The 13488-nt window shown below is 39.8% G+C and overlaps 1 protein-coding gene across 1 annotated transcript in view; it reads right to left on the bottom strand.

Annotated features, from left to right (window-relative positions):
* Positions 1-12439, bottom strand: part of LOC138053351 (olfactomedin-like protein 2A) — a 12444-nt gene extending 5 nt beyond the window's left edge. The window contains exons 1-7 of the mRNA XM_068899999.1: positions 12398-12439; positions 11785-11861; positions 10938-11129; positions 6844-6916; positions 5825-6092; positions 1227-1477; positions 1-725 (exon numbers count right to left, since the gene is read on the bottom strand). The exon at positions 1-725 is cut by the window's left edge and continues 5 nt beyond it. Coding sequence (XP_068756100.1) covers positions 466-725; positions 1227-1477; positions 5825-6092; positions 6844-6916; positions 10938-11129; positions 11785-11835 — 1095 coding nt within the window. The 5' untranslated portion in view covers positions 11836-11861; positions 12398-12439 and the 3' untranslated portion in view covers positions 1-465. The remainder of the gene's footprint in view (positions 726-1226; positions 1478-5824; positions 6093-6843; positions 6917-10937; positions 11130-11784; positions 11862-12397) is intronic.
* Positions 12440-13488: the final 1049 nt, after the last annotated feature.

The raw sequence follows: 13488 nt of genomic DNA, 5'->3' as shown, positions 1-13488 counted from the left end.
TGATGGTTTATTTTAATCGCGCTTAAGTCGCACTTGAAGTCGGCTACAACCAAACATAAAATTACCCATAACAACTGCAACACTTAGAAATTGACGTATACAAGTTAGAATGAAACACAATTTTTTAAATACAAAGAAAAGCATAAAACTCATTCGCCTAAGTGACATGCAATAGCTGTCTGAAGTTATGATAAGATGCACAAACATTATTAAACTAAATATTAAAAAGCCCTCCAATGTAAATTCTCAGTGTACCTAAAGAAGGTTGGTTTCGCCAGCTGGAAATAATTAAAAATTAATCTACGTTGTATCGATTCTGTTATTATTGTTCTGCATTCGTTTATCAAACTAAAGTCCAAAAGAAATATCTCTTAAAGGACACACCAAAAACTTTCGAACAGTGAAAATATAGATGCATACGGTTATTAGCCACTTCGCTCTTTCAGCATTTTCAACTTGCCGTGCTCATTGCTGCCGTTCCTCAAAAGTGAGAGGATATGTAACTAGACGTTGGTTATCCCAAGCGTACAGCACTTTCTCCGTTGGATTGTAATCCACCATGGAGTTGTAGCCATACTGGTTGGTGAACTTTATGTTGGGGTTCCAGGTGCGTCCCGTTTTGGTGTCGTACGCAAAGTTGATTGTGGTTTCCCTGGGGTTGTACTCGTCAATTGTGTAAATAATTCCACAAGCAACGAAAGCATTGCCCATTGTATTCATACCCTCTGTGAAAGAAAGAAATGGGCGATATTACATGACCGCGAGGAGACAATAGTGACAGCAGCGATCGAGTGAAATATTTTTCATAGCTCAACGCTGGAAATACCAATAGTCGTAAATTCGTCTAGACGAATTTATTGTCTGATACGTTAAAGACATCTGGTATAGAAAGGAACACGTACATTAAGTGCCAGATGGCTTTAGAGCTCAGTGGGTGACTGCAATGTGTCGCGCAATCGCGTTCTCATAGGTTTGAATCCTATGCTGATTTCAAGCATTGAGTTTTCAGTCTTCTTTAAGACAAGTGCATGACTAATGAAGTTGTGTCATTTCTTGCGTCAAATTTTCGCCTTGAAAATGGAATTGCTTGGGTAGGAATAGAGGTCTATTCTCAGGGGATTGGTTTTGAGGCACCAAAATGACTACGCGCTGACGTTGAAAATGTCGCTAACACGAAATGTACGTAATTGTCTAATACGAGCCAGAAAATGAATCAAATGACTTACCAGTGGATAAGGCATATGAGCGAGTTACCACGTTTTTCACGACATCGATCTTCTGCGCATATAGCCGTCTCGAATTGTCCGAATCACCCCATAAGGCCCACAGGCCCTGTTCATCGACAGCCAGGTCTACTGCACAATACCCTCCACACCATCGATAGCCGTTTCTTCTTTGTGTAAATCCGCTCAAAGTAATCTCTGCTTCGAGTTTATTTGTTTTTAAATTGAACTTGACAACTTTTGGTGAATTTTCCCTGTAAATTGAAATGAGGAAATGGCTCAGAATGCTTTTGAAATGAACACTTAAGAATGCACCGTTTCGACAATTCCAGTGCAAGCAGCAGTATTGCGGAACAATTGTTAGCATAGCTTAATCCCACGAGTGTAAACAGAGAACTTGCAAGGGTACATGACTGGTTAACGTTAAACAGATTAACTTTAAATACTATGTTATATTTCGACCCAACCAAGAAAGGTTGATTCGCTAAATGGAAATTGTTATAAAGATAATGGAAAAAGAAAATTATGTTCCCTTGAACCAAAGGAATATGTTAAATATCTTGGAATTCTCATCGATAGCCGCCGACATTAGTTTTATTATGAGGGTAAGCCATAGACGTACTTGACGATCCTGATCTAGTGATATAAAGTGTCTGGAAACGCCCTTCTGTAAATCAATTACCTATCAGTCCTCCTTTTTAATCGCAGTATTAAACTATGGAATCTAACATGAAATTTAATTCAACCCAGTGACTTTTTAAGTATACAGTCTTTAAGAACAGTATAATTTATTTGTACAAAGATGAATTAGTTAATATTAAAGGAAAATTATAGCCCAGAGGAAATAAAAGATTTTTATGCTTCTTACTCCATACAGTCTGACTGATATTGTTGGCAAGGCATTGCTCTGGGCGAGCTCCGTTTGTTGGGACACAAATAATACCACGCTGATATGTTTTGGATATTTTGGCCATGCAAGCCCTATTGGGCTAGGACGTTTATTGAAAATCAGCATGGTAACCTAGGACATACCCAAATATAGAAGACATAATCCCAGCAAAGATGAGGGGACACACGTCATCCACAAGAAAGCAAAAATACGGAGGGTGGGTAGGGAAAATTGATTTGACTCTGTTGAATCAGGCTCCGCCTGGCTTGCACAAATGGTGAATGATCTAGAGAAAATCTCGGATGACAGAAATGCTCAAACTGTAACATGGGAAATAACTAACTAAGCATGTCACACTCAGAATAAATCCATTTCACAAATACCAGAAGAGTGCACTTCTACAATACTCTGTCCTCGCAGCCCAAAGTTTAAACATAAAGAAATCTCGGGTAGAAATTCAGTACAAAGCCTATTCGTGAGTAGGTGAAAGGGTGTGGAACGAGATGCCATCTTCATTACGCAAACCCTCAAAAAAAAATTTAATTAAAGCCAAATTGCCGCGGCAAGGCCCTCTTAACTATTCTGAATCAATATGATGATCATGCTGATACCACCCAAACAATTACAGCTTAAAATAATTAGAAATGTTAATCTATAGTCCGGTGTGTATGTTGCAGGTAAAATCCGTTCTCAGGTTGAATTCGTTTTAACTTAGGTTAAATTGTTGATCTGCATTTTACCTTCAACGGTTGCATTATGCACTTAACCTAGTTTAAACCCCCTCTAAAAAGGATACTTATACCTTCCCTCCTCAAGCCCTGTCTTACGAATCTCAACACATCTTCTTAATCTTTGGTATCATCTTATCGGTTTCTGTATTCACACACTGCTTATTAATTCACTCTCAACATTACAACATTGAAAGGGAATAAAGAAGTGTGCTATGCACTTACCGCGGTACTCGAACTCGCACCTTCCAGACCTGTAGTGCTGTGTTTTCACCACAACACTACAACGACGAACATGCTCAACCCAACACTGTTCTTTTCGTTATTTACTTTTCAGTGATTGGTCATTTAATATCTATGTAAATAACCAAAACTAATACGCCGATCAACTCGAAACTTCAACATTCCCCACCCCCGGGCATTTGAACTTTTGAAGATTGGATCGTTCAAATTCCCGCCCCCTCAGGCGAAAACGGTGTTCAAATGCCCTACCCTATCGTCGGATTCACGGTCTGTCATACCCTCGCTACTAAAGAACAATCGTCGGCGGCTCCTGTCGTCTTAAGAAAGCTTGTGTACGTATAGACATGCTAACACATAATTCGTGATCCTTTATATGATGCTGCCATTTTTACCAAACTTGAGCTACTACAAAAACACAACTTTAATATTGAAACTATTAAAAGTGACTTGAAAATTGAATTAATTAGATTGGACAATGTCAATGAGCAAGTATAAGCTGCTCTAACTCCGAAATACGGCAACGGTTTTTTAACGAGGGACCTGTATACTTATCAACAACAGAGCCTAGAGCTTTAACGACTGCACCTAACTATTTGAAATTGTTCAGTGTCGTTTAATTACCTCTAACAGAAACGTACAGCTTTCAGAGCTTTAACAATGAATGGAGGATGTGAAAACGTACCACATTGTATTCACTCTATACTGAGTATGACAAAGACGAATTACGCGGCCAAAATTCCCTCGCAGACATGTTTTGAAGATCTTTTTTGTAAGCCAATCGCTCACAAATGCTATATCTCTTCCTTCAATCTCTTCCATCTCGTCCAAACTCGTGTTTTATGGCTGTTAGCGACTTGGCGCCCGAAAAAAAAAATCCTGACACTTCCGGTTCAATTTTCCCCACCCCACGCAGGCAATGGTCAAATTCCCCACTCCCCGGGCACAGAAGATAGTCAAATGCTCGGGCTTTGCCCAGGAAGGAGGGATGTGGAAGTCTCGATTTTATCGGCGCATAATCCTAACCTGACCCTAATTTTTCTCTAGGCTTAAGGACGGTGCCTACTAATTCAAAGGTATTTTTGCGCAGTTTACTGAATGCGCAGAAAAAGCAGATCTTAACAAGTGTTATTGAAATCCAAAAAGAAAATTGGGGGTAACCACGCATTTTTCGAAGATAATTAATCAACAATATTTGTAAAAAGCTTTAAAATACAAAGTAATGTATGGCATTCTATAGCCAAACTGAAACTTAATTATCTCTGAAAAATGCATGGTTACCCCTTATTTTCTTTTTGGATACCAAGAGCACTTGCTAAGTTCTGCTTTCTCCGCATAGTTTTAAACCGCGTAAACATATCCCTGTATTAATAAGCACCAGCCATAGGAAATCCGAGTATCTCGAGATGCGCAGAACGTATGCGCAGTAACAATAGTAGGCACCGTCCTTAATTTATACTCCAAAAACGTTTCTTCAATTCATCTGGGTGTGCATTCAACCTAGGTAAAATGAGGATCACCGATTTAACCTGGATTGAACGGATTCAACCTGAAAACGGATTTTACCGGCAGCACAATTACTTCTTCTTTATGTGTCTATACCCATTCTTCGTGATGAGTTACCATACTTTATTGAAGATAGCTTTGCTTATCACTTCTAACTAGCATATTTAGTATTGTGCCCTTATCTCACTTTCTTGTAAGTCTATAATGACTGATCCGCCTCGACTAGTACTTTCACTGTTTTGCAGACCAGTCTTACATATTGTCATAAACGTCATTATTAATGGCAATAGTCTTGTACTTGAGTGTCCTATTAGGGACCTTTAGATTCTAAGACGAGTACGAGTACGAGTTTTGACTGCCCGTTTTTAGCGAAAATACTTGAGATTTTTATAATCATACGATTATTCTTACTCCGTGTTAGCAGTATAGGTTGCTCAGTTATTCTTATTGCTGGTAACTGAGCCTTTTTGCTGATCGAAAAATGCCAAAACTGCTACCATGTTGTTGACTTATTTCGACAAAACGACATTTTTGCAAAACCTCGTACTAAGATGACGACGGTGTCACGTTTTTCCCGCCAAAATGACGTTCATTCGGTTTGTTTGTTCGTTTTAAACAGAATTAACTGACGAGAGTGTAGTGTAACGTGAATTGCTATATTTCTATCCCATATGAACCATGTGAGCGTTAGCCCTACTGATGGAACTGGGCCCACACAAGGACAGAGAAAAACTCTGATCAGGGTGGTCAGAGTTTTTCTCTGTCCTTGTGTGGGCCCAGTTCCATCAGTAGGGCTAACGCTCACATGGTTCGTATGGGAAAGAAATCTAGCAATTCACGTTACACTACACTCTCGTCAGTTAATTCTGTTTAAAATATAAGTGCTACACGGCCAACGTTTGTACAAACGTAACCTTTCCTTGTACTTGTTTGTTTGTTTGTTCGTTTGTCATTCATTCATTTCATCCACTCATTCATTCAGAAATTTGTCAAAGTGAGTTGCTTAAAAAGCCTTTCATCTTCTGCTGTCACCTTCCGGAGTCTGCTTACACAATGCCGGACACCGTTTATTTATAAGGATTGGCCAGTAAAAATGAAAATGACTTGAAAAGAAGAATTGTTTGGCACTACCTAAACCTTGTTAAAATTATCGACTCTATATGTTGACATGGAAGTCAACATATAGCGAAAACCGTGCTTCAAATAACTCAGACCCTATTTCAAGAATTAAAACGCACCTGTTGTAATAGAGGAATGGACCATACACCACTGCTCCTGTTCCGTCATAATTGTATGGTAAAGTATGCTTTTTATGGGCTATGCCTGCTTTGAAAGCTTCCATGTTTTCAAATTCTTCAACGTCCCTCCTTGCACAGTAAGACTCCATGACAAAAATGGTATCTTGTCCCATGATTCCTAGTGGGTCCTTCATCCACGCTCCTTGAGTACGCTGCCTGGCATTGTGTGTTACAGGCAATTGAACGGACTTAATCGGGGAACAGCAATCTGCAAAAAAAAAAATTAAACAATGTGTTTGTGTTTTGTCAAATTTAAGCTTAAGACAACTGCAAAAAAAATGCAAAATGAAACACAGTCGCAAGTGGCTTCAATACAAGTGATTTTATTTACAGGGAGATAGAAACTACTAAAAACTCGGTAGGGTAGGAGGTCTGTGGGAACCACTGAAGGAGAACGATAGTAGCCTGTTAGGTAAAGTCAAAGGTAAAGTCGTGCATTTATATAGCGCCTTTATCACAAACGTCTCAAAGGCGCTTTACAATGATCAGTTTACCCCCAGCGGACTGGAAGCATATACAGGCGCAAATTGCAGCCGCTTCTAAGCAGTCCATGCATGCTGGTACTCAATTTACCGACCTCGGAAGGATGGAAAGCTGAGTGAACTTCAGCGGGAAAGAAGGTCGCCAAATATTCCACTCTCGGCAGAACCGGGAATAGAACCCGGGACCCTAGGATTGGAAGGCAGAGATCTTACCACTGCGCCAACCCCTCCGCCAATCGACCGCTAAACAAAAGAAATGTATATGCGATAGCGAGCAGCTGAGGGAAGCAGAAAGGGGAAGGCGTCAGGCGCTTTAAAAAAATTTGCCAAAAATAGAGTTGCGAATTGAAACCCCAAACCGTTTAAACGGGAATAACGAGTAAAGTCTTAAAAGCTGGAAGTTCTCCCCATTCCCCTTGCCTTGGTGCTCTCTTTCCCAGCCCCCCTTGCTAACAGCTTTTTATCGAGTTAACAGACCTTGTTGCAAAGTTTGGAGACTCTTTTTTACTTGACCCATACTGGCCTGCTCTTCAACTATCATATTCAGAAGCTAAAAATAAAAAATAGACACAAGTTAATTAACAAAGTAGATCCGTTGACGGAGAAAACTTGAACTTGGAAGTTAAATAGCGGCCGTTTTTTATGCCAAACACGCTAAAATCGTCTAGACGAATTTATTGTGTGATACTTTAAAGGCATCTGACACAGAAAGAAACACCTACGTGTAGTCACACGAAGAGAAAAATACAAGATTTTGATATAAGAATGTCTGGCTTCCAAAGAAATGAGTACGATCTACGTCAGTTAAAAGTAAGAATGGTAGCTTGCGAAACATTTTTTTAAAGAAAACCAAGAAAGGAAGAAAACTTTCTTTCCTTCACAAAACGTTTCAGTCGAGAAAACTTACGGTTTTCTTTACTAAATGGATAAGAAATCGTACACGACAGAAGCATTTGGCTTGTGACTGTACCTTGTCGCCGCCTAGTCAGTCAGCAAGAACTGAGAAACAACTAGCAGATCAGATAACAAGGAATAGGAACAAAATGGCTTCCAGTTAGGGCGTTCAGAACAACACTATAACTTTGCCTTATCTTAGTATTCCGAAGTATTCTATCTTGTTGGCCGAAATGATTTGAACAGAATTGAGGTAAAGACAGGGAGCGAAAGATTCATTGATGAATGCTCACGGTGTCGTCACATACGTAACTGGGGACAACTTCGTTCCCAGGGCTTTTCTCCGCGGAGGAGAGGGTGGGCACCCTCTTCTCGGCAGAGAAAAGGGTCCATTTACACGGTACGATTTTTGCCGCATGTGGCAAGCTTACGACAGGCCTACGACACCAATTTTTTCGCGTGAATCAAACCGACAACTCGTTTACGATTGTCGTGTACGTCAGAAAAAGGGTCGTATCATTTTAAAACATGTTTTAAAACGCTGCGAGAATCGTAAGTCATGTCGTAGGCCTGTCGTGAGCTTGTCGCATGCGACAAAAACGACGATAGCTACGGCGACGACAACACCACAAAACAATATTGTCATTGGTTAAAAGAGGAAAAATAGTCGTGCTGCACGTGCGCGGTACGCATTTTAGAACATACTGTTGCTGTACCAGGGGCACTCAAGGAAGGCGTTTCTCAAAATATCTGTTCCGCAATGGAAATTCAGCTGGCTGGCAAGTTAGTAATTTCCATACTCTTTAGCTGGGAAAACTTAAATATTTTGAGCATTTCAAACCGGCTGGCTGGATGAGAACAGAAACTGGGGGAGACAGCTGGAGGAGAACTCTTCCTCGACAGGCTTACCGCTGGTTCAACTCATTGCATGTTAAGGAAAAAACCTGTTTTGATCGGTTTGGCGAGCCAAACAACGAGTTTCTTTGCTGACTGGGAAAAAGTGACACAAAATCGGCTGGCTGGGAGTTTCCTAACAATCTAGCTGGGAGCTGGAAATCCTAGGAGTGCGGAACACCTTTTTTACCAGCAAAAGTCCAACTTAGAAAATGTTTTATTAGCGTTTTCTTGAAAGTTTTTTGTCCATTATCATGCATTTAGGAAATAGATTTCGTTGGGTGCCCTGCTGTACTATGCGTTAAATCGACATGAAATCACCAAATTTAAGGTTTCACACAAATGTGAACCTTTCATTCTTTTATTTTTACTCTCAAACAGCTTGTACCAACTTACTTTTAGAATACTTCGCGAATGGAAAAATAGCCAAAGACTTGCCATAGTGCAAAGTTATATTTTGCACTGGTCAACGGTTTCGTCGTCGTCGCCGTGGTAGATCTTAAGTCCCCAAAGAAATGACAACGGCTACGGCAACGAAACCTTCGCTTCAAAATAAATTAGTACCGTCGTAAGGACTTCGCTACTACTCCATCTTCTTCATGCTGTACAATGTAAGCGAAAAATCCTGCAACTTTGGTTTTAATTGGGCACAGGAGCCTATTCATGCTCTCGATCAACTTAGCGTGTAGATATGCTCAATTTTGAGGAAAATGTGGTAATCTCCTGGAAATAATGGAAACCAGGAGCTCATCAAGATGGGCTCCTGTGGAAGCTCATCTCAGGAGGGATGTTACTAAAAGTTGAAACGGGGAACGGGGAAACGGGAACGGGGAACCGGAGTCTGGGAACAAGTTTACAGCGGCAATCCGCACTAGAATTCAAAATGGCTGACGAAACCAAGTGAATTTAACAGATCTTACATAATAGCGATATTTCCTGTTTACAAACATTGACGCCACATTTCTTTTGATATTCAAATTTGCCAACCACGGAACAAAAGAAGTCATTGTTTTAACAGTCAATTACATTCTGGTTGGCAAATTAATAACAATGGGTCGACGTCATGGCAGGAAGAATCTCTATACTGATATGAAAGCAAAGGTTTTGAGACTACGGCCGCTGTTTGCTGTTATTGGACTACTCGCTTTCATTAGTATATTTATTGCCTTTTGGCTAAGACAAAACACCGTCGCCTATCCGGTGTGCAAAAATTTAAATATTTTGAGCAAGAGCCGATACAACGTAGATTTGATTTTAGTGGTGTGCGATATTTCGGCTGGCCAAACCAGCCTTCTTCAGCTACAATGAGAGTTTACATTGGCTTGCTTCTATGTACATATATATATTAAATGGATGTTGACGTAATACTGGGAAAATGTGATAAAATATGGTAGTTAATTACAACAAATTTGAATTCTAATACTGAGAGTAACGGAAAAATAACGGAAGTGACTGTAAATAATAAACTGAACCCAACTTCGTTGGGATCAATTGTCCTGCCTTTTGAAATTAAAAAAGGATCCCTGGCCTTACGGATCGAGTCTCTGTTGGAAAATATTTTTTCGATGGGAATTAATTGCATGTCCTTAGAAATGTTGTGGGGAGAGGAGAGGAAATGTTCTGCGACTGTAGTAGGTTTGGATTTGGTGTTAGCGTTATCTAAAGTACGGCGATGTTCGTTAAAACATAGTTAGTCCCCCTTCACTAACTATGGTTAAAACGGTCTTTTAAACGTCGTTTAGTTTCTCCTATGTATTGTAGATGGCATCTGTTACATTGAATCATGTAGATAAGCTTTATAGTTTTGCAAGTTATGTGGAAATTAATGGAGCGTGTTTCGCCAGTAGAGAAGAAGGTGTAGTTGGCTAGTCCATGGAAAATGTAAGGACAGGTAGCGCAGTTTTTGCCACAGCGAAAGGACGGAATTAGAATAAGTTACATTAGGGGACAGTTTAGCTAACAGTTTAGCTAACAGGTTACATTTTCCATGGACTAACCAACTACACCTTCTTTTTTACTGGCGAAGCACGCCACAAGGTAAGAAGTCGCTTCTATTCAATACTTCGCCTATATATTTTTCGGCTTCATGATCAAGTACAGTTGTTTTCTCCAAAACGTTTTCACTGATTGCATCAGTTTGGGGAACCTGTGGTTTATCTTTTCAAGCGTTGTTTCACGTGTTTATTGTAAGGAGCCACTACGTTGAATAAACGAAATGTTTATTAGGGTTTCCTGGAAGACGAAGACTGCCTTATTTGATAATTCGACCCGCTACGTCCTCGCTGCTATCAGCCGATAATGGTTTATGATCACAAGCACTTAAAAACGCGAACTCTCAGTCTGCCAAAAGATGCAGATTTCAGAAGCACAAAAAAATGAAACGTCAAAACAAAGGTTGCAATCATTGCGTGAACGTCGACTTCGAATACTCACCCAGAAATACTTTGCCCAATGATTAAGCCCTTAGGCAATATTGCTATAAATGACAGCAAACAGTGGCCCTAGTCTCAAAAACTTTGCAATTTCCGTCATATCAAACAGTGATGCAAAGTAATTTGTGACGTCAACCCAGAATCGAACCCATTCCCCTTCGTTGCTCGGTCATGTATCAAACGATGACCACTTTTTCCGTCTTTCAAAGCGAATAGAAATGTCAGCAAATACAGTAAAATACAATTGGGACAATTTTAGAGGACAAGTTAAGTGCGGGAAAGGTTAGTACAGATGATGGGCACTTTAAACTCTAGTACCAATCGTTACGGCAAGTAATTTACTGTACATACATGTTTCTTTGCAAGCTCGAGAACAAGTTCATCCACCGTGTGTTCTGAAGGAATTTTATCCCCCGCTTGTACCCGCTTGGATAGCTGCTTACTTTTTACCGGAGAGGATCGCTTGTAATGAAGTATGTTATCCTCTGAAATGGATCTATTGGATTGAAGCTGATTCTCCACTGAATCAGAAAGCACCATTCCCTGAAAGATGGATTACAGAATGCCATTTATTCGTATTCATACCAATGCATTTCAAATTAAATTATCCAAAAGTTTAAAAAATACTTAATTGTTGTTTCTTTTGAATTTTGCAGACGTCAAGAACCTTTCCTTGTCTTTGAATATGGGGCCAAGAATTGGAGTTTCGTTCAAGCCTGGGTTTTCCAAGGCTTTTTTGCAATTCCTTAGTAAACTGAGGAGATCTTTCAGTCTGGACGCTGTTTCTCTCCCTCGAATTTCCCTCCTCCACCATTGGCTCCCGAGAAATTAAACATCCGGGCCGAGTCGTTGGAAGCTGGATATGTGTAAAACACCAAGGTAATTTACAAAAATAACCTGTATGAAATTAAATGAATTCATAGTTGACGTGCGGGTCAATAACGACTGAGATCACTTGTCTTGGTTTTCTTATTGCATGATACACATCTCAGTTTGTGATAATGAGAAGTTCTTATTTATAATCGTTCCATAATAACTTCAACACCATCAAAGTCAGCAGGTGAAATTAAGTCTGATGTAGATTTAGGATGATCTTAAGAACGTTTTCAGCCTCACGTCGCAAAAATACATATTAATTAAGAACGTTCAGCCTCAGCTCCAAAATTAGACGTTCTTATAAAAAAAAGAGTGTAGATACCTCAACGATAGCACCTAAGAAGCAAACTAGTAACAAACAGCGGGGTATCATCTCGCTTGGGAAAGGATCGTCCAGATCTGTCAAAACAGCACGCTTTATGAGACAAGCATAATAATTGTAGTTTGATAAATTTGATAATTTGCTAATATTTCCCTGGAACTCGACTCTCTTGAGTTACTGCTTCGCCCAATAAGAGCTGACGAAGAGAGCCAAATCAGCAAATCATAAAGTCAAGCAAATACATACAAACAAATACAAGAGTCTTGAAGAGTCATGCATGACGAAAGGTCGCTACGAAAATACGACGTCATTTGCCGGCGGGACTCGGTCCGAGAACACACGGTTGTAAGGAAGAGAAGAAGAATACAGGCGGATTCGCAGGTTTTTTTTGTTTTGTTTCAGTGTTCAGGCTATAACAAAAATCGCCCCGGCGACGCGACATGAAGCCGGCACTAAGCCCAAGTAAACGAGAATGTGGCATATTAAACATCAAAACTATAGTTAAATTATTTTTGACTCTCTAAAACCTTACAATCGAAAAACTGTTGTTAGTAAGTTTCTTATGCTGTTTCACTTTTACTCAATTGAAAACCGTTCTAATAGTGGAACTTACCAACCCGTAGACTTAAAACAGCTTTGAAATCTTAGCCTCTGTAAAGAGAAAGAAAAACTAGCTTCAATAATCAAGGACTGTTTTTTCATCTAGAAGACGGTTTAGACTGTTCTGAGGAGGTAAGAAGATATTGAGAAACATGACAAACGATAAGGGCACGTGAAAACCAACAAACAAGAAAACAGCAGACCCAACTTACCACGTGTGTTCCCAGTGCAAAATGAATCGGTCAGTAGACTATCATTGCTTTAAAAGCTTTATCGAGTGACCTGGTTTCAGCTGAGGGAGCAGTTTGAAGAGAGCGTGCATGAAAAAAAAAAAACAAAAGGAAAGGAACTTTAATTGAGTGTCTAGTCGTTCTAGCGCTGGAGCGCTAATTGGGGACACTGTAAACTGAAATTAACAATCAAAATCTTTTGTGTACTTTAAACTTTGCATTTTTAGAGATGAGGAATTTTTTCCGTGTTTAACAACATAGACCTTTTTTAGATTTTTCTCCTGCGCTTGCTTCGTTGCCGTAGTTTGTTTTTCTCGGCACCTTGCTCATAATGTAGCAAATACATTTTTTTTTTGCCAGTTTTCTGCCTTGTCAGTAACTGCCCTAAGACATCAATTCAGGTCCCACTTGGCCGTTTTCTATATTAAAAGAAGTTAACTATGGTAAAAAGGTCAGCAATATTTAACTCGCCGGGATTAATTCGGGATAAATCATGGTTTTTTAGGGCCGTTTACCATAATAAATTTTACTTTAATCCCGGCTGTCGTCGTAGCTATATAGCGACAGTGATTAAAGGGGTCACTAAACGCTGTGTTTGCGATAGTAAAATTCCCTTAACCATGGTAACAATTGTGACCTAACCATATGCATTGTTGGGCGGTGGCTCTTCCTGAAATGGGGAAAAGTGGATTCAACAGATGCGAAAGCAATTGCAGAATTGACCCCATTTCAGGCATCATAATAGCGATGAACAATCATGGATTGTTTTCAAATATTGTTTTGAGGCAAGGATACTTTTTCCGTGATGAATGCTATAATCTACACTTTGAGTGGCTTCTTTAGTCCACAAGAAGTCTCGATAGTGCTGAAATTA

The sequence above is a fragment of the Montipora capricornis genome, chromosome 6, assembly GCF_036669925.1.
Source record: "Montipora capricornis isolate CH-2021 chromosome 6, ASM3666992v2, whole genome shotgun sequence".
Classification (NCBI taxonomy): domain Eukaryota; kingdom Metazoa; phylum Cnidaria; class Anthozoa; order Scleractinia; family Acroporidae; genus Montipora; species Montipora capricornis.
Note: the sequence above shows the minus strand (reverse complement) of the source record. Positions and strands in the feature narration are given on the sequence as shown.